At 50.2% G+C, this 20,557-nt stretch overlaps 2 protein-coding genes across 6 annotated transcripts; both read right to left on the bottom strand.

Annotated features, from left to right (window-relative positions):
- Positions 1 to 40: 40 nt before the first annotated feature.
- Positions 41 to 5,483, bottom strand: LOC308183460 (triggering receptor expressed on myeloid cells 2-like). Its single transcript, XM_080569564.1, is given in 5 exon segments — positions 41 to 1,447; positions 1,450 to 1,531; positions 2,040 to 2,094; positions 2,424 to 2,768; positions 5,249 to 5,483. Coding segments are annotated over 5 exon segments (696 nt in total). The 5' UTR covers positions 5,289 to 5,483; the 3' UTR covers positions 41 to 1,273.
- A 3,970-nt stretch (positions 5,484 to 9,453) lies between these two features.
- Positions 9,454 to 20,060, bottom strand: LOC308183132 (polymeric immunoglobulin receptor-like). 5 transcript variants are annotated; one of them, XM_080568756.1, is made up of 8 exons: positions 15,544 to 17,022; positions 14,033 to 15,162; positions 12,922 to 13,260; positions 12,246 to 12,578; positions 11,703 to 11,778; positions 10,776 to 10,891; positions 10,321 to 10,370; positions 9,454 to 9,958 (listed from the first exon to the last, which is right to left on the bottom strand). In XM_080568756.1, exons 2-8 carry the CDS (start codon positions 14,223 to 14,225, stop codon positions 9,776 to 9,778), a joined length of 1,290 nt encoding a protein of 429 aa, XP_080424882.1. In that variant the 5' UTR covers positions 14,226 to 15,162; positions 15,544 to 17,022; the 3' UTR covers positions 9,454 to 9,775. The 5 variants fall into 5 exon arrangements, with proteins under 5 accessions (XP_080424882.1, XP_080424885.1, XP_080424884.1 ...); XM_080568759.1 differs by lacking the exons at positions 11,703 to 11,778; positions 12,246 to 12,578; positions 12,922 to 13,260; positions 14,033 to 15,162; positions 15,544 to 17,022 and adding exons at positions 17,029 to 17,104; positions 17,573 to 17,905; positions 18,251 to 18,511; positions 19,258 to 19,893; XM_080568758.1 differs by lacking the exons at positions 11,703 to 11,778; positions 12,246 to 12,578; positions 12,922 to 13,260; positions 14,033 to 15,162; positions 15,544 to 17,022 and adding exons at positions 17,029 to 17,104; positions 17,573 to 17,905; positions 18,251 to 18,514; positions 19,258 to 19,892.
- Positions 20,061 to 20,557: the final 497 nt, after the last annotated feature.

Raw genomic sequence — 20,557 nt, 5'->3', positions numbered from 1 at the left:
TTGTGAGTCGGGGTACTCCACCCTTTATCATGAATCCACATTAAGTAAGATAATCAGTTTTTTATTTAGCTTTGTAGGCAATGCAAAGAAATACGTGTGAATGGCCTTGGGTTTGGGGTCTTTGGGCAGTTAAATGCAGCTTCATTTGGGGGAGTGATAAACAATGATCGTGTTGGTAACATCCCCTTGAGAAAGTAGATGAAAGGCAGGGAGAAGTATAAAGAGTTCATGCTTTGAACATTTCACTTGAGAAATGAGGAAGCAGGCTCAGGGTTTTGCGTAGCCTTCACATCCCTTTCTGTTACATTTTGCAGTTCCGCATCTCTTTCCACACCGACTGTCCACTAAGGATCCATTCTGCCAGAGGAAATCTGTGGGGGCTGGTCACCTTGGGAAAAGAGAATCTGTCACCTGGCAGTACCGTGAAATAACATCACGCTGACGGGTCTCAATCCAGACCCCAGTGGAATGATGCTGGAGATAAGTTTCTGGAATAAGTGCCTGGTGGTATGGAGCAGTTACTAGCAGTGACTAGAGGTGACAGCAGAGCACTGCATTGCCGTAAACACGGCAAAAAGGTCCGTCATCATTAGAGGGTGGAATCTCAGTTACAAAACTGATTTCTAGACACTAATACTGGCTTTCAGTACAAACCATACACTTCTGGTTATATTTCATGCTTTTGGAAGAAGCGCTCAGCAGTTTTGTAGACGTATAGGACATGCTGAAAAAAGATATTAGCTCTTCAATAAATCGAAAGTTCCTTGGGGAATTTTGACAGAACGATGTCTTAAAATTTTTACATTGTTTTTGTGTGCATTCATGAGTTCCACAAGAACACACGGTGGTTGAGCTGCATTACCTGAACTCCTGTTTATGTTCACTGGCCTATCTGTACTTTCATTTACAGCAAAGCATTGTCTGGCCTGGCACTGAGCTGGGGGAAAATGGAGCAGAGCTCTGTCGCCTTTACTGTGTCTGGGGAAGCGTCTCTGCACATAGATAAGTCTTTGCTGGATCTCTTGACAAAAATATTTCATGTTCCTCCTTCCCCCCAACCCCCAGTTCCATCTCCTTCCACCAGGTTCAGGTGTTACTGGCAGCATCATTTCACTTCAATTGCGTTGGGAAAAGTTGGTCAGCGGCAATGAGAGAAGGTGAGATGGTGACATTCCCTCTTTAGGGCGATAGGTCTGTCAATACCTATGTCCCGTGGGTGATCCTTTTCTTTCTTACAGCAGGTGGCAAAGCTTTGCCGGAAAATGATTGATGTTCATTTCCCTGTCGATTCTCTTGGTTCAGCTCTAAGCAGCGCTCTCGAGGAGGAGCTGATTCCATCACGTGCATGCTTTACGAGGTCACCGGGGAAAGGGAGGACCCGCTGTTCATTCAAGGTTGAGTTGTTCTGCTCTGTCTCTCTGTTTTTCCCGCTCTTGCTAATGATAAAAAGATCAGCACGGCCACCACAAACTTGACAGCCAGGAGTCCGCCAATGACATAGAAGACAGTGAAGTCAGCTTCAGGATGGATGCTATGGGGAGCCATAAGCACAACAAAAAAAAGGCTTAGCCAGGAACGGGATGGTTCAACCTTTAAAAAAGCTCACATATTTTGGTAGTATAAAGTGCAAAGATGGTAACATCTCATGTGACAAGCTCCGTGCCTGGGCACAGCAGAACCTCAGAGGTTAGAACAACTGTTAAAGGTTTTAACTGTAAGATCTCACGTATGAATAAGTTATAGAATCATAGAATCTGTTTTAGGTGGAAAAGACCTGCAAGATCATCTAGTCCAAGCTTTAACCTAGCACTGCTGAGTCCACCATTAAATTATCATTTGCAGGATTTGTTTTGCCTGTCCCTGAAGCACTGCATTCCCTTTAGAAACTACACAGCAGCTTCGAGAATTGTCATGGATTAGGAATAGGCAGAGAATATGCCTGTGGTGGTACTCAGCTTCAAATGGAGTTGCAGATGCTAATCTAGTTTAGTCCTAGGAAAGTTAGAGTTCAGAGCATGTGAAAAAGTTTTATGGCTTACCTGGAGATGCTGTGCACAGCACTAGGCTCCTCTGGCATCTGGGTTTCCAGGACAGCTGAAGACAGAAACAGAACAGTTTAGTCTGCAAACGTTTCTGTGTGATACTCATTGGTTTCACAAAACCAGTGCCCCAGTTAGGCACAGGTAACCAAGATGAGACTGGACAATGAGCGGCATGCTAGGAGATTAATCTGGGTAATTATAGATGATGTGTGTTAGATGTCTGTAGTAGTTGCTGTAAATTAGGAACTAAAATGGGACAATGAAACATGGTACTTCCTTAGGAAAGTAGATGTTTACCAAAGTAAGGCCTTGACATCTGCAGACACGTGAAATTTAAGTTAAAACTCAGGAACTCATGAAACACAGAGCCCCAGGACCTACCTGTCAGCACTTTCACTTGCACCTTCTGTAAGGTGTTTGTTTCCCCCAGGTAGTCAGTTCTGCACTGGTACAGCCCAGCGTCCTGCTTCTTGAGTCGCTTCATGGTCACCGTCAGGACCCCTTCGTGGATGTTGTCACTGATGGAAGTGGTGCCGTTCCTGTTCTTCAGGAAGGGCAGCCAGAAGCGGCGGGCGCTCACCACGTGTTGGCACTTGGTCTCATCGATCTGCTTGCACCAGCTCTTTTCTCTCCACCGCTGCTGCCAGGGGTTATAGGTACAATTGATAGATACGGTCCCCCCCTCCACTCCGTACACCAGGGTGATGTTGTCTGCAGCACAGGATGCTAGAAGGAGAAAGTGGTGAGCCACATCTCTTTTACGTCTACTGCTTATCACTGTGTTTAGGCTAAACAAATGCCGTTTTCCTCTTTTACAACTCTAATGATGACTGCTGCCAACTGTAGGGCTGGCTCACCTGTCTGCTTCCCTCATGAGAGTCTTGGTTCAGACTTTGTTGAAATATGTCAGTAGTGATCCTTTTGACTGGTGTGTCATCTGGCTCGTGCTAGGCAGCTCTTGGGGTAGGGACTGAGGTAACCGTTCCATTAATATTTGCAGATTTTCTGAAGCTCAGCCAGTTTTGGCCTTCATCTTCCCCTTCTGGCCCTGTGGTGACTGCTGTGGATTGCAGTCTGGAGCGCAAGCACATCACACTTGCTGTAGTCGTTGGGCTCCTGCCCGTTAAGAGGAAGCAGTTTGCCAGCATGACTAGGGGATTAAAAATAAACTTGCATTTTCCTCTCGTTCTGAGGAGCATGAAGCTGGGTATTCAAGTAGATTGACTGGGCGCCAGGCAAACTGGCTTGGCTTTTAAAAGGTCTTTTTACCAGGCAAATCATCAAAACACAGCTTGACACAATAATGACCAATTGTTTCTGAGTAACTCTCAGATTTGTCTTGCTGTAACACCCCTACTTTGCAGCATCTGACCTGCCTACTTGAATACAGCTGCAGCAAGGTTCAAAGGTATAGATTCCCCAATGTTTCAAAAGTATAGATTTGGCTCCAATGTGCACTCTGCTGTGGAAAAGGTCCTTTGCAGTAAATGCCCATGAAGATTATCCCAATTTTAAGGGCTTTACACAGCCAAAGGGAAGCAAAACAACCTTGGCGGATGCTGAAAGTGATACCTACAATACGTACCCAGCTAGCTGTTTAGCAGGTTACCTCTTAATCCGACTCCTGATTCCAGAGTCAGCATATGTTTTCACCCTGTCTTTTAATACCCTTTTAATTTTAATCCTGTTGATAACTGGTCTTCAGCTTCATTTTTATATATATATATTTTTTATTTTTATTTTTTGCCTTAGTTCCTTATTTCTAATTTCCATTCCTCTTTGTGGTGGGCAAAGGCAGAAGGGACCGTCTTAACTATAAATAATTCTGGAGAGAAGTGCAGCGTGGTATTTATGGAAGTATTTGTATTTCTAGTGAAAAAATTTTGAGGCTTCTGTGAAACCATAAGTAATGCTAAAACAAAAGTAAATTAAAAAATAAGTCGTTGTGAGGACTTTGTGCTGGCAGAGCCTTTTAATAACGTCTTAAAATAATCATAAAAATTCTGAGTGAATTGTAAACTAAAAAAAACAACCAAACAAACAAAAAAAAACCACTGAAGGTCTTTCAGGCTTTTCTAGAAGAAAGCATAAAAGTGGAGCTATGCTCTCCAATTATCTAACACCTACAACCCTTTATCCTGACATTTTGCTCCACTGGGTAGTTCCAGTCAAGGCTTACCTCCCTGCATGTCCAGTCCAGTCCCGTGCAAGCCAACTAAACATTTTAACTCCCTCTCTTATTTCTCTTGTGGACCTTTCCTTGCCCCTAGTTCAGTTAGCTTCTTCAGTTCCACGGCAGCCCCAGGTACTTCTTTTACTGACCAGAAACACCACTGCAAAAATGTCTTGATCAGAATCATGTCATTTAAAGATTTGCTGATGCCCCTGTGGAAAAAACTGTGTCATTATCTTTTCAGCCAATTCTGCTGACAGGTCCTTTACTGTTTGTGTTTGTTCTCCCTTGTTGCTTGCTTCCAGAAAAAATATAGTGGACTTTTTTCCAAGTTCATTCAGATTTTTGTCATAATTGAGATAGGTTTCTGTGCTCCCAAAGCCTGCATCTGTTACATTTCTGTGCACTCTTTCAGATATCTAGTCTCTCCAAAATTTGGCTGGAAAGGGAAAGCTTTGAGCTGGGAATACCAGCTAGATCCTGTGCCTTGTTTCTCATTGCAGGTGGACATTGCTCTCCAAGCTGAAAATAGAGACTGGGAGTGTTGCTCTCTACAAGAGATGTTCTTCGTCATATTGTGATGCCTAAGATTTCAGAGGAGAGGTCCCTGCTTCAATGAATTTTATTTTCCTCCTCTTGAACCACAGCTGCTGCAATTTACATTCAACCCCCTACAATTGCAAACAAATAGGATTTTGCAGTTTCACTCTGAGGAGGCACATAAGACTCCTGTTCTGACTCAAAAGGATCCCTGTGAGAAAAGGTGAGTGCTTGGATCATTGCTGGCCCTTTGTTAAATTAAGAGAAAAGAGCGAACTTCAGCCATAATAGTTTTTATTGGTCTTCCGAAGAGCTGTATGCTACCACGAAGATGCCTTTGCATCCAGAAAGAGCTACTGTATCTCATGGCCTGTGCAGTCTTTTTCTGTAGTATTATCAATAATCTTATATGAGGCATAGATAGAGAGTAAGTTTACACCAGTCCTTTACCCTGCCTGTTAACTGAAACCCAAGGCCATGCACGCTTTCTTACCTGACAAAAGCAACAAGACGAGGTGCATGAGCTTCTCCATGTCTGTCCAGCAGAGAAGTAGTCAAGAGATGAGTCTGGACAAAAGCAAAAAGGATTGTTGCCCAAGAGCAGCTTGCTTTTCCCCCCTCCCTGCTCTGCCGGAAGGAATGAGCACAGGAACTTGGCATCTTTTTCGGCCTGTGTATTGAGCAATTCATTAGGGACGGGCATTTCTCTCACAAGCTGAAAATTCAGGCATCAGCATTGCCCACTCACAGCCAGAGTTTAGTCTAGACAGCCTGAAAGAGAACATCATGTGATGGTCTCCAGTAGCATTAGCAAAGCGATTGGCTGCCCTTTTTATTTTTTGATTTATTTACTTGGAGATCTTCCATGCTAGTGCTGGTAAAGCCTTGCTTCCTAACTTACAGAAACAGGCAGATAAACGTGCAGGTCTACCCATTAATAAATGTGCTTTCTTTTTCTTTCCTCTAGTTAGTGTTTAAGAAAATGGTACCTCACAGCACCTAAAAATTCTCAGTGGGGCTTACACGTTCCAGCTCTTGTTCATTCTTGCTCCACTAAGCACAAGTCTGGATTCTCTTTGATTAGAAGCAACTGTGAACCTGAAAATGTATTTCTTCCACTTGGTTGTCTTCTACCTCTTCCACTGTTTGACCCAGTGTAACTGACTGCAAGAATAGCAAATAGTTAGAGGAATCATGGGCTGGATGATCCATTTCTGGAACTGTTTTTCTTTTTCTTCCTTTCGTTTCGAGTTAAACATGGCAACTCTGACATTCTCAAAGAACAAATCAGCTTCCCTGCTGCAGCTATAGCAAGAGAAGCCTATTGGAAAGCTGGATGTGACTGGCCTGTGAATAACGAGTGGTTCAGGCCCCTTTAATCTGCCACCTGTCTGCAGAGCTTGGTGCAGCTGAAAAAGTGCTGGGGCTTTTGGTTTTTTGAGGAATTGAGCTGACACCCAGCAAACTCATTTCTCATTGCTCACCCGATGACTGCTAAATAAAGGCAGCAAGTGCATAATTTAGGGTATGCCCAGCAGAGACAGGGAAGTAACGGTATCCAAGGCCCTGATGAGCTTTCCCATGAAACCTCACATGCATTTCTGGTCCTCTGTGACTTTAGAAGAAGCCGCTGGAGCTTGCTTTCCGTGCTGTAGCAAAAATTTAAATAAATAAATAAATAAATAAAGAGTGCTGGAAGTAGGCATGCTGGTTTTCTCTGGCAGCACTGGTGAATAAGCTGGGGAGAACTGTTTAAAGTACAACACAGTGCTGCAGAAGCACAAAGCTACGTCTGAGTCTGGCTGGATTGTGGATTCCTGCAGAGATGCAAAGATGTCTCTTAACAGTGAAGGGTAGAGACCAAGTGCATTGGAAATACATGTTTGATAATCTATGGCGAGGTTATTCAGGATAACCGGGGGTTGATCAGGTCCCTGCAAGTCTGGTGTTCCTTTGGCATCTCCTGGAAGTTGCCAGCCTGTATCAGAGCTACACTGGAGATCTATAAATAAATTATATGTTTGACTCACTTGGACATTTACATCTGTAAATAATCCACTCTTAAAGTACTGTCACTTCCCTTCTGTTATATCACCTGATGTTGAGAACAGCCCTCTTCTGCTTCTTCGTCTGTTCTCTTTGTCATACTTCCTGTAACGTCTTTTCTAAGCCTGCCAGTTTCTTGCTCTGTGCTACTGCCCGTACAAGACCTTCCTCATATCTATATCAGGGCTCATCTTTGCAGCTGGCAGAGCAAGACAAATTCTGTTCAAAAACACCCCAGTGCCCTCTCCATTCCTCTGATGCAGTACCACATGTTGTTCCCTTCCTTCCTTTCTCCAGAAACACTCATTTTGGCCCTCATTTCCTGGCACCCTGACCTCAGTGCCAGGAAAGGTGATGTAGAACAAGTCATCTTGAATGCAATCACACAGCATATGGTGAGACACCCGGGGGATCAGGCCCAGTCAGCATAGGTTCATGAAAAGCAAGCCCTGCCTGACCAACCTCATCTCTTTCTGTGACTGGGTGGCCTGTTTGGTGGATGAGGGAAAGCCTGTTGACATCATCTACCTAGCCTTCAGCAAGGCCTTTGACACAGTCTCCCACAGTATTCTCCTGGAGAAGCTGGCGGCCCATGGCTTGGACAGGTACACGCTCTGCTGGGTTAAAAACTGACTGGATGGCCGGGTCCAGAGAGTGGTGGTGAATGGAGTGAAATCCAGGTGGTGACTGGTCACAAGTGGTGTTCCCCAGGGGTCAGTGTTGGGGCCCATCCTCTTTAATATTGTTATTGATGATTTGGATGAGGGAATTGAGTGCACCCTTGGTAAGTTTGCAGATGGCACCAAGTTGAGGGGAAGTGTCGACCTGCTGGAGGGTAGGGAGGCCCTGCAGAGGGACCTGGACAGGTTGGGTCGATAGGCAGAGGCCAATGGGATGATGTTCAACATGGCTAAGTGCAGGGTCCTGCACTTTGGCCACAACAACCCCATGCAAGGCTTCAGGCTTGGGGGAGAGTGGCTGGAAAGCTGTGCAGAGGGAAAGGATCTGGGGGTGCTGATTGATGCTCACCTGCACACGAGCCGGCAGTGTGCCCAGGTGGCCAAGAAGGCCAACGGCATTCTGGCTTGTAACAGGAATAGTGCAGCCAGTGGGACCAGGGAGATGATCGTCCCCCTGTACTCTGCTCTGGTGAGGCCGCACCTTGAGTACTGTGTTCGGCTTTGGGCCCCTCAGTCCTAGAAGGACATTGAAGCCCTGCAGCGTGTCCACAGAAGGGCTCCAAGGCTGGTGAAGGGCCTGGGACACAAGTCCTGTGAGGAGCACCTGAGGGAACTGGGGGTGTTTGGGCTGGAGAAGAGGAGGCTCAGGGGAGACCTTACTGCTCTCTGCAACTACCTGAAAGGAAGGTGTGGGGAGCTGGGGGTCGGCCTCTTCTCGCAGATAACCGGAGATAGGACTAGAGGGAATTGCCTCAAATTGCAACACAGGAAGTTCAGGTTGGAAATGAGGAGACATTTCTTCTCAGAAAGAGCGGTCAGGCATTGAGATGGGTTGCCCAGGGAGGTGGTGGAGTCACCGTCCCTGGGGGTGTTCAAGGAAAGGTTGGGCCTGGTGCTTAGGGACATGGTTTAGTGGGTGATAGCGGTGGTAGGGGGATGGTTGGACCAGATGATCATGAAGGTCTTTTTCAACATCAATGATTCTATAATTCTATGTTCTCCCCGCTTGTCTTTATCCTACACTACTTTGGTTTAAGCAGCCAGCTGGAGAGGAACAGAGGCTGTAGGACAGCAGACCAGCCAAAAGTTTTTAAACAGAGTGAAGAGTCTCCTGTTAGGACATGGTGGAAGGATGGGGTAGTCTGCACAAGCTACACATGGAAAGCCGTAACTGTAACTTCACATTTCACCTTTTCCTTCATTCTGTTGTAAGTGTCCAGGCCTCAGAGACTCCATAAACGTGCTGTGGCTGCAGATGACCATGACAGCAAATTCAACCCTCAAGCTGGGAAATAATTGAGTTGTCTAGAGGATATAGTGTTGAAGGCTCTCATGAATGTAATCCACACACTGAATCCACCCCAGAACCCTCTGCACTCCATAAAGGGATGCTTGTACTTGCACCCAGTAGTGATATCACCCTCATTCCCCCCACTCCCAAATCAAGCATGCATGCTCTTCTTGATCAATATCTGGATATTTGGCTTCAGTTTGAAAGCCTCTTACCATCTTAATTATTACCTAAGCAGACTGATAAGTTTAGGCTATACAGGGATTTGCATAAAGTATCGGAAAGTATATGTATTGCACATATGCATCACTATTTTTTTAGCTGGAAGACCTTCTAGTGTTCATATTTATATAGCAGAACCTTCAGTTTGCAAAATTTGCAATGCAGTGTTTCAGCTTGTTGAAGTACTCAGGCTACTTGCTGTCAGGCAGTTGTTGGTTCTGCTTATTCCTATATTCCAGAGCTCAAATCCCCCACCCATAACATGGCAAATGAATCCAACGGTAGCAAGGTGAGAGTTTAATCCTAGAACACTGGAATAAGTTTGCCTGGCCATAATAACTGAACCCTTAGGAGTGGGGTAGAGCTTCTACCAGTGAATATAGTTGAAATACCAAACCCGTCCATGGCCAGGCAAATACTGCTCTTTTTCAAAAGGATACTCCTCCACACCTGCCTCTCCATAAGAGTCTGCATTTTAATAGAATCAAAAAAAAAAAAAAAAGCAAATGTGCAAGGGATCCTGAGAATTAACCAGCACCTCTGTCTGGCCTGAGAGAATCTGCATACTTGTGACAAAATTCTCTACTGGCCTCTAATAGGAGAGAGGTCTTAAAATGCATAGGCAACATACACGACAGCAAAACCATAGCTCTTTCCCCAGTGTCCATGCACACATTTTCTATTCTCCATTCCCACTTTTTATTCCAGTTCTTTTTCCATTTCCTTCCTCCCATTTCTGGATTGTTGTGGGGTTCTGTGCTTCATTCTTTGTTTTTTGTCGTTAACCGTGTGCAATGATAGCGTATTCCACATTTTCATCTTTGGGGTTCTTGGGAGCCTGATCTGGTTCAACATTACAGTAGAGAGGTTCCTCAGGGCTGCGTTGGGATTTAAAGTCCAGGGTAACATATTTTAGGTCTTTGCTGTCATCCTTGGGACTTCCCATTCTTTCAGTGCTCTCAAGCTATGAAAAGAAAGGGTAAACAACTGTCAGCATGATTCAGTGCCAAGACACAGCTGTTATCAAGGGAACAAGATTTTCCTAGGGGGAAAGGAGAAGTCATGTAAAATGTTACCTTTGGTCATGACAGAGGTGAAAGGACAGAAAATTCTTTCCTTCATCTCCTCTCCTTGATATTTGTTACAACCTCATCTTCTAGCCTTGCTTTCTAGTCTTTGAGTAATTTCTTGGAAATTACTGTAATTTACTCCACCGTGTTTGTTTTTGTTTTGTTTTGTTTTGTTTTCCCCAGTGGAGTTTCCTTCCATTGCCCTCTTTCTCTCCACCATTCAGGTGCTGTGTGGGAAATCAGTCCCTTTCCTTACCTGCGTTGTGTCCTCTGGTTTGTCATAGGTGTCCTCTGCTTGCCTGTTACCTTTGGAAAGAACCAAAACCAGAGGTTTTAGAAGTAGAGAAATCCATGACAATTATCTGGATGTTGTCTGTGCTACAGGAGTTTTGGAAAAGGCTTTGGGATTGCCCAGTGAATGAAGTGATGGGTGTGCCAATGGGACCCATCTACCCCGAATCTGGTGAACACGTTGCCCCCACTTCACTTCTCTGAAGTGTTAGGACACGTTCTGTGCATGTCTGGAGGAACGTGGCTTTGACTTACTGTGAGAGGAGATCACAGCAAGGAGCCTGCCTTGAGGCTTCCCAGGCTGTGCGTGCCTTATCTTCTCCAGGGCACAGTGAGTTGGGAATAAGCTCACTTGGAGTGGAAAAATGATGGTCAGAGAAAGCCAGAATAGAAAATGAGGCATCACCAGTTTCCACATACCTCTTCTCTTCATCTTTTTGTGGTGCCTGATGCACGATGTTATCAAGATGATAACTACCAGGAGGACCAGGAGGTACAGGACCACAGAGATTATGATGTAGGTGTTTACATCTGGGCTGAAGCAGGAAGAGCAAGGGAGTTACCAGTGTTAGATAACAGCACAGCATGATGCTGGCATAGCCCATTACCAAATGGTGACCAAAAAAGGGGCAGGAATAGCTTTCATGTACTTGGAAGGAGGGGATCAGGTTCTTTGGGAGGAATTCTGTCTTGATTGTTGTAACTGGCTGAGCCTTCTGAGTTTTTGCTAAACTACTATTTGTCCCTTTAAAACAAACCACTATTTAAAGTTCAGAGCACAATTCCAGGCTCTCTGAAGCAAGTACTGCTTTTTTCCTCCTAGGTTTCCCTGCACCTTGCAAACTAGGAGATGATGTGTGATTGTACTCTTGGGTGCTGATGTAGTATTCATGACAACAGATACCCAATGGGGAAAGAAAATCCTTTACATTTAACAACCTGGCAAAGGAAGGATGAAATAGTAGACAAAGATTACTTCACTGTTGACTATTCACGGACAGGAATAAACAAAGTCAAGACAGGCTTTGGGACAGAATCTGAGGGTTTCTATTGCTGCAAAGAGAACAGCCCAAAGAATTACGCAGGCAACTACATTTCCAGGAAGCTAGGACTTGATTTCATATGTCCACTTCTCCCTTTGTAATTATGCTCTGGGCAGGAACTGGAAGAGGAGAGGTCGTCCATTGTAAGGACACCTGTCCCATCCAGCTCCTCTGTAAGAGGGAGTCTTTGGGATGCCCAGAGACTGCCTCCCCCAGGAAGACAGGACTGTCATGGATAGGACATCAGTAACTCTTGTCTGCATTCAAGCTCAGAGGCTTTTTGGTGTTTTCTTTTTGGCCTTACTGTGGTTGTGTGTTGTTGCCAGGAGGGTTAGTTTGACTCGTGCCTGCAGTCACTGACAACGTTGTTGCAGCTGGTCCTGCAATCACAAACAAGAAGAGAAGAATAATTCGTGGGCTGTTGTGCATCCCCCATCTGAACTTCCCTGCCATTGCTACCATGGGTGTAACTCCGGGCGTGCTGTGACAGCCAACACAGACGAGGCGCCCAGGCTGTGACCCGTGTCTTCGGGAGCTATCGGGAGCAGGCGAAGCAGCAGAAGGATGGAAAGGTGGGAGGGAGAGGCAAGGAGCTGCAGAGGAGCCCTGCTCCATGAAGCCAGCCCAGGACATGGCAGAAGTGCTGTAAGTGCAGGCAGAAAAGCTCCCTGGCAGAGATCTGCAGGTGGCAGGGAGGTGTTTAACAACCCTGTGCAGGAGCAGACAGAAGCTTGTGCAGACAGAGAGACAGAGTTGGAGAGAGGGTCGGGTTCTCAGTGGTGGGGCACAGGTCAGGAGGGAGAGCAAGCAGGGGAGGCGAGGCCAAAATGTGCCAGCAGGTACTCACGCTCGTCCACAGAGAGCCGGACCTCCATTATCCGGGTGAATGGAATGCGTGTGTAGGGCATGTAGAGTGCACACCAGTACACGCCGGAGTCCTGTGCCTGCAGCTTCTCCATGGTGATGGTGACGGTCCTTTTCTGTGTGTCATCCTGGATTGAGGCTCTGTCTTTCTGGGCTTTGTTGATACTCCATGCATAAGTGATATCTGTGCTCACCATGAGTTTACACCTGCCAGTCTGATCAACATATCGGCACCAGGCTTTTCTTCCATAGAGGTAAGCCTGGTCATGGTACGGGCACTGCACAGAGAGACTGTCCAACTCCAGCTTGTGAAATTCTGCAGAACAACAAACCTGGTGTCTGACCCACGGTCTGGGGCACAAGAACATCCATCTCCCGGCACGATCCGGGCACGTGGGCCAGGCTGTGGCCATCAGCCCGGGCAGGGCGCTTTGAGCAGGGCCGCAGGGAGCCGTGCGCCTCGGGGCCCGTGGGGTCTGTGGGGCTCCTTCACCCCGTGCTCTGCGAGCAGGGAAGGCAGCGAGCGAGGGCGTGAGGGTGGGGGCTGATGGATGGGGTCGGGGGAAGCCGCTCGCTGTGTGCGGGAGGAGGGTGGAAAGGGGCAGCAGTGACGTTGCCTCCTGACAGGACTGGAGTTTGCGTGGGGATAAGGTACTCACCCTTGAAAACATTCAGCGAGATCCTCTTCAGTGGAACATTGCTTTGCCTGTAAGCACAGTAATATGTGCCTGAATCCTCTACCTGGAGGTCAGTCATGGTGATGGAAAAATTCCTGTGTATGGGGTCATCCTGTATGGTAACGTGCCCCTGTCTGGCCCGGTTTGTGTATGGGTACGTTGTTGTGCCGATTAATACCACTTGATGCTGACATCCTTGATCAGTCCTCCGGCACCAGGATTTCTGTTCCTGATCATCAACCTCTGCTGGGTAAGGACACAGGACAGAGAGGTCGCTTCCTTCGCGTTGGCTCACCTCCTCAGGTGTTTGGGCTTGGAGACCTGCGAATACCAGAAGCGGTGAGGGAGAGGGGAGCTGGTGCAGGGCTGGCTTGGGCTGTGAGCCTGGAGGAGCCAGGTGTGGGGTGGTCTGAACTGGGGCTTCTCCTCCCTTCCCTTCCCTTCCCTTCCCTTCCCTTCCCTTCCCTTCCCTTCCCTTCCCTTCCCTTCCCTTCCCTTCCCTTCCCTTCCCTTCCCTTCCCTTCCCTTCCCTTCCCTTCCCTTCCCTTCCCTTCCCTTCCCTTCCCTTCCCTTCCCTTCCCTTCCCTTCCCTTCCCTTCCCTTCCCTTCCCTTCCCTTCCCTTCCCTTCCCTTCCCTTCCCTTCCCTTCCCTTCCCTTCCCTTCCCTTCCCTTCCCTTCCCTTCCCTTCCCTTCCCTTCCCTTCCCTTCCCTTCCCTTCCCTTCCCTTCCCTTCCCTTCCCTTCCCTTCCCTTCCCTTCCCTTCCCTTCCCTTCCCTTCCCTTCCCTTCCCTTCCCTTCCCTTCCCTTCCCTTCCCTTCCCTTCCCTTCCCTTCCCTTCCCTTCCCTTCCCTTCCCTTCCCTTCCCTTCCCTTCCCTTCCCTTCCCTTCCCTTCCCTTCCCTTCCCTTCCCTTCCCTTCCCTTCCCTTCCCTTCCCTTCCCTTCCCTTCCCTTCCCTTCCCTTCCCTTCCCTTCCCTTCCCCAGCTCCCAGGACTGCCGGTATCGGGGCCCCACCACTGCAGGGCCCTGCAGGCAGCAGGACTGGGAAGGGTGTCCCATGGGAAGCCCCAGCCATGCCCAGCCCTCCTCGTACCGGGGAAGCAGAGCGGCAGCAGGAGGACGACTCGCAGCTCCATGGCCTCCTCAAGCGCAGGGCAGGGGCATTGCTGGGGGCTGCCCAACGCACCCCATTGCAACGTGTCTGCCCGGTGAGCCCTCCTGCCTCCCACTGACGCTGCTGGAGGAAGTGCCTGAGGTCTTGCCTTCCCACGGAAGTCCTTCCCCATGTTTTGCAACGCCACCGAATATCAAGATGAGCTCAGGGTGCGTTTGGGGAAGTGGCCGGGAGCAGACCGTAGCCCGTCTTGACGCCAGAGGCCCTTTGCTGCTCTCGCTTGGCCCTTGTCACGCTCTGCCCTCACGCCAGTGGCAACGGGGCGCTCCTTCGGCTGTGCCAAGGCTTGGGAGCTGGGGCTGGTCCTTTGCTGCGGCCCAGCCCTTCCCTCTGGGCTCTCCGAGTGCCCCCCACCCAGGCCCTTCCCCCAAGTCCCCTCCAGGCGTGGTAGCAGAGAGGCCGCGGCTCTGTGTGCAGGGAGCCTCCTCTGCATGCCATGGCTCCTGGGGCTCTCCTCCACCACAGCCAGTCCCCTCGTTGCCCATGCTGTGCCCAGCACCGAGCCCATGGGCTGCCTGCCCGCGGTGTGCCAAGCTGGAGAAACCAAACCGAGCCACTGGGCTTTTGCACAGTTTATTTGACGTGGGACAACCGCACAGGGCCCTGGGGTGGGGGCCCATGGGGAAGTCTCGAGGGTTTGCAGGGAAGTGAGGGAAGTGTGGGCGCTCTGGGGTGAGGCCGTGTTTGCTGTACGAGCGGGACGGCTCTGAGGCAAGAAGTGGCGACATGCTGCCTCTGGCAGAGCCGGCGGGCTGGTGGCAGAGCCCAGCCTGCACCGCGTGGCAGGGTTTGCCAGGCGTGGGCTGCTTTCTGCCCTGATGAGCCCCAAGAGTTGCCGTGGTGGGAGCCTGCGAGGAAAGCGGGCCTCGGTTACTGTGGGAGGCCGGCCTGGGTTCTCTGAAGCTCAAGGGCAACAGCTTGCAGTTTGGGATTTCTCTCTGGACATGTCTCCAAGCTTAAAAACAGAGATCCTTTTGGTCCCAGGTCTAGTGTCAGCTCCTTTCCTCCTCAGGCATCTATCCAGGGCTGCCTTCTGCTGTCCTGCGTTTCTGAAAGAAAGAGGGATGCAGGGTCTTCAGTGACATTGGCCCACGTAGTGAGGCGTACACGTCGGAGGGCTTCTCATCCTTTCTGGAGCGTTAACCGACCATATCACACCTCTCGCTCCCCATTTGGGAGCCATGGAGAAAGCACGTGCAAATGCCACCCTGTGGCTTCTCTGGAGCCTAGGTGTGCTTTTGCCATTGCGGGTGTGTGGTTACCTCTTTTCTGCAGCTTCCCCTTCTCAGAAGAAAAACGAGGAGCAACATTACCAGCACCTTATTGATGAAGAATCCTAGGAGGGTCCAAAGGGTGAAGCTCCATAAGCTGTCAAGGAAACACAAAGGAAAGGGGAGCAGATTGGCCCATGGAAGAGAAAAGGACCTCACCCAGAATGAGATGCTGTCCTTCATCCTTCCTTCTTAGTATCTTTCTTAACGACACAGACAGTGGGATCGAGCACACCCTCAGCAAGTTTGCAGATGACACCAAGCTGAGTGGTGCAGTCCATACACCAGAAGGAAGGGATGCCATCCAAAGGGACCTGGGCAGGCTGGAGAAGTGGGCCCACATGAACCTAATGAGGTTCAACAAGTCCAGGTGCGAGGTGCTGCACCTGGGCCGGAGCAATGCCAGACATGAGGACAGGCTGGGAGAAGAACTCACTGAGAGCAGCCCTGGGGAGAAGGACTTCGGGTTCTGGTGGGTGAAAAGCTCGACATGAGCCAGCAGTGAACTTGCAGCCCGGAAGGCCAACTGCATCCTGGCATGTACCAGGGAGGGGATTGTCCCCCTCTGCTCTGCCCTGGTCAGGCCCCACCTGGAGAGCTTTGTCCAGGTCTGGGGCCCCCAGCACAAGAAGGATGTGGGGGTGTTAGAGGGGGTCCAGAGGAGGGACACAAAGATGATCAAGGGGCTGGAGCAGCTGTCCTACAAAGAAAGACAGAGCTCGGGCTGTTCAGCACAGAAGAGAAGGCTCCAGGGTGACCTCATTTTGATTTTCATTACTTGGAGGGGGCTTATAAAAGGGATGGAGAGCACCTTTTGCTCAGTCAGATAATGACAGGACAAGGGGGAATGGTTTTAAACTAAAAGAGGGGAGATTTTGATTAGAGGTTAGGAGGAAGTTCTTCACTCAGAGGGTGGTGAGGCACTGGAAGAGGTCGCCCAGAGAGGCTCTGGATGCCCCATCCCTGGAGGTGTTCAGCGTCAGGTTGGACAAGGCACTGAGCAACCTGATCTAGTGGGTGGTGTTCCTGCCCATGGCAGGGGGGTTGGAATGAGATGATCCTCAAGGTCCTTTCCAGCCTGAGTCATTCTATGATTCTGCGGGAGAATCTCTGTAGAAATGGGGTTTCAAATACACTTCCAAAAGTGGCCTCCTCTTCCCAAGCTGTATTCTCATTTTTCCCCTTCCACACTGAGAGCTCGTGCCCTCCCCAGGAAGCAAAGCGTTTACACAGTGCTGTGCAGGAGATGTCTCCCTGCCCCATAGGAAAACCGTGGAAGAAACGAACTTGAAAATATCCTTTCCTCACACAACAGGGAAACAAGGACAGGGAAAGAGTGCAGAAAATGACAGTGACCAGATGGATTCAATGCCACATGGCAGTGAGTGACGAGAGAAGGCAGTTCCCAGGAAGCTAGGACTTGATTTTATCGATCTGCTTCTCCCTTTGTAATTATGCTCTAGGCAGGAACTGGAAGAGGAGAGGTCGTCCATTGTAAGGACGCCTGTCCCATCCAGCTCCTCTGTAAGCGGGAGTCTTTGGGATGCCCAGAGACTGCCTCCCCCAGGAAGACAGGACTGTCGTGGACAGGACATCAGTAACTCTTGTCTGCGTTCAAGCTCAGAGGCTTTCTTTTGACCTTACTGTGGTTGTGTGCTGTTGCCAGGAGGGTTAGTTTGACTCGTGCCTGCAGTCACTGACAACGTTGTTGCAGCTGGTCCTGCAATCACAAACAAGAAGAGGAGAATAATTACTGGGCTGTTGTGCATCCCCCATCTGAACTTCCCTGCCATTGCTACCATGGGTGTAATTCCGGGCGTGCTGTGACAGCCAACACAGACGAGGCGCCCAGGCTGTGACCCGTGTCTTCGGGAGCTATCGGGAGCAGGCGAAGCAGCAGAAGGATGGAAAGGTGGGAGGGAGAGGCAAAGAGCTGCAGAGGAGCCCTGCTCAATGAACCCAGCCCAGGACGTGGCAGAAGTGCTGTAAGTGCAGGCAGAAAAGCTCCCTGGCAGAGATCTGCAGGTAGCAGGGAGGTGTTTTAACAACCCTGTGCAGGAGCAGACAGAAGCTTGTGCAGACAGAGAGACAGAGTTGGAGAGAGGGTCGGGTTCTCAGTGGTGGGGCACAGGTCAGGAGGGAGAGCAAGCAGGGGAGGCGAGGCCAAAACGTGCCAGCAGGTACTCACGCTCGTCCACAGAGAGCCGGACCTCCATTATCCGGGTGAAATGAATGCTTGTGTAGGGCATGTAGAGTGCACACCAGTACACGCCGGAGTCCTGTGCCTGCAGCTTCTCCATGGTGATGGTGACGGTCCTTTTCTGGGTGTCATCCTGGATTGAGGCTCTGTCTTTCTGGCCTTTATTGATACTCCGTGTGTAAGTGGTATCTGTGCTCACCACGAGTTCACACCAGCCAGTCTGACCTGGATATCGGCACCAGGCTTTTCTTCCATAGAGGTAAGCCTGGTCATGGTACGGGCACTGCACAGAGAGATTGTCCAACTCCAGCTTGTGAAATTCTGCAGAACAACAAACCTGGTGTCTGACCCATGATCTGGGGTGTGAGGGCATCCATCTCCCGGCACGATCTGGGCACCTGGGCCAGGCTGCGGCCATCAGCCCGGGCAGGGCACTTTGGGCAGGGCCGCGGGGAGCCGTGCGCCCTGGGGCCCGTGGGGTCTGTGGGGCTCCTTCACCCCGTGCTCTGCGAGCAGGGAAGGCGGCGAGCGAGGGCGTGAGGGTGGGGGCTGATGGATGGGGTCGGGGGAAGCCGCTCGCTGTGTGTGCGGGAGGAGAGTGGAGCGGGGCAGCAGTGACGTTGCCTCCTGACAGGACTGGAGTTTGCGTGGGGATAAGGTACTCACCCTTGAAAACATTCAGCAAGATCCTCTTCAGTAGAACATTGCTTTGCCGGTAAGCACAGTAATATGTGCCTGAATCCTCTACCTGGAGGTCAGTCATGGTGATGGAAAAATTCTTGTGTATGGGGTCATCCTGTATGGTAACGTGTCCCTGTCTGGCCCAGTCTGTGTACTGGTATGTTGTTGTGCCGATTATTGCCACTTGATGCTGACATCCTTGATCTGTCCAGCGGCACCAGGATTTCTGTTCCCGGTACTGATACTCTGCTGGGTAAGGACACAGGACAGAGAGGTTGCTTCCTTCACGTTGGCTCACCTCCTCAGGTGTTTGGGCTTGGAGACCTGCGAATACCAGAAGCGGTGAGGGAGAGGGGAGCTGGTACAGGGCTGGCTTGGGCTGTGAGCCTGGAGGAGCCAGGTGTGGGGTGGTCTGAACTGGGGCTTCTCCTTCCCTTCCCTTCCCTTCCCTTCCCTTCCCTTCCCTTCCCTTCCCTTCCCTTCCCTTCCCTTCCCTTCCCTTCCCTTCCCTTCCCTTCCCTTCCCTTCCCTTCCCTTCCCTTCCCTTCCCTTCCCTTCCCTTCCCTTCCCTTCCCTTCCCTTCCCTTCCCTTCCCTTCCCTTCCCTTCCCTTCCCTTCCCTTCCCTTCCCTTCCCTTCCCTTCCCTTCCCTTCCCTTCCCTTCCCTTCCCTTCCCTTCCCTTCCCTTCCCTTCCCTTCCCTTCCCTTCCCTTCCCTTCCCTTCCCTTCCCTTCCCTTCCCTTCCCTTCCCTTCCCTTCCCTTCCCTTCCCTTCCCTTCCCTTCCCTTCCCTTCCCTTCCCTTCCCTTCCCTTCCCTTCCCTTCCCTTCCCTTCCCTTCCCTTCCCTTCCCTTCCCTTCCCTTCCCTTCCCTTCCCTTCCCCAGCTCCCAGGACTGCCGGTATCGGGGCCCCAGCACTGCAGGGCCCTGCAGGCAGCAGGACTGGGAAGGGTGTCCCATGGGAAGCCCCAGCCATGCCCAGCCCTCCTCGTACCGGGGAAGCAGAGCGGCAGCAGGAGGACGACTCGCAGCTCCATGGCCTCCTCAAGCGCAGGGCAGGGGCATTGCCGGGGGCTGCCCAACGCACCCCATTGCAACGCGTCTGCCCGGTGAGCCCTCCTGCCTCCCACTGACGCTGCTGGAGGAAGTGCCTGAGGTCTTGCCTTCCCACGGAAGTCCTTCCCCATGTTTTGCAACGCCACCGAATATCAAGATGAGCTCAGGGTGCGTTTGGGGAAGTGGCCGGGAGCAGCCCGCAGCCCGTCTTGACGCCAGAGGCCCTTTGCTGCTCTCGCTTGGCCCTTGTCACGCTCTGCCCTCACGCCAGTGGCAACGGGGCGCTCCTTCGGCTGTGCTGAGGCTTGGGAGCCGGGGCAGGTCCTTTGCTGCGGCCCAGCCCTTCCCTCTGGGCTCTCCGAGTGCCCCCTGCCCAGGCCCTTGCCCAAAGTCCCCTCCAGGCGTGGTGGCAGAGAGGCCAATGCTCTGTGGGCAGCCTCATGGGTTTCTTTTCCCACATGTGGTAAAATAGCTGCTTGCCTTTTCTTTTCTCCTTGCCACTTTTCTAGTCTAAGATTTTTTTCCTTTTCCTATAATGTTACAGCTTCTTGCTCTCTCTCTCTCTCTCTCTGTTTGTTTTGTTTTTGTTTTTTTTTTTTGTTTATGTGAAGAACATTTTCAACAAGTTTTGCAACTGTGAGATAAGCTAGGTTATCTTCTTCCGTTCTTACTCACTTGCTTTGCTGATAAACAAAGGGGATTCTTTTGCCACTTAGGGCAAAAGTGGACATTGCCTGACAGAACCTGCCCTTTTCTACCCTTTGGTGCTCGGACTGGCCCATGCTGCCCCTTTTACGTGGCAGTGAGGGACAGCTCACCTGTTTTGCTTTCTTTGTACCTCATTACTGATGGCTGTTTCAGTGGACTTAAAGGAGTCTTTGGAGAAGAAGGAGCAGAAGATGTTCGCTGTTTCATCTCCAAGTAAAATACATGCAGAGGAAAGACTGACCTTTGTTGGTGACAGGAAACAACGTGAAACGGTGTGGATGGTCAAGTGTGCGGCTGCTGAGGTGGCGTACTGACAGCGAGGTCTCTATAGGCACGGCTGAGGTGATTTTAAGTACAGGGGAAACAGTGGAAATATTGAAATAAGCCATTCAGAGCAGCTCCTGACATGGCTGACACTCAGCCGGCTGTGAAAATGGACAGCTAACCATGGCCTCCTGGCCCTGCATGTCCTTTTGATTCCCAGTACGATTCAGGAACTGGAGATGTTATGGTGAGGGAGCTGGGGTTCA

Source organism: Anser brachyrhynchus, assembly GCF_964034855.1.
Source record: "Anser brachyrhynchus genome assembly, chromosome: 27".
Classification (NCBI taxonomy): domain Eukaryota; kingdom Metazoa; phylum Chordata; class Aves; order Anseriformes; family Anatidae; genus Anser; species Anser brachyrhynchus.
The sequence above is the reverse complement of the archived record's forward strand: the minus strand, read 5'-3'. Positions and strand labels throughout refer to the sequence as shown.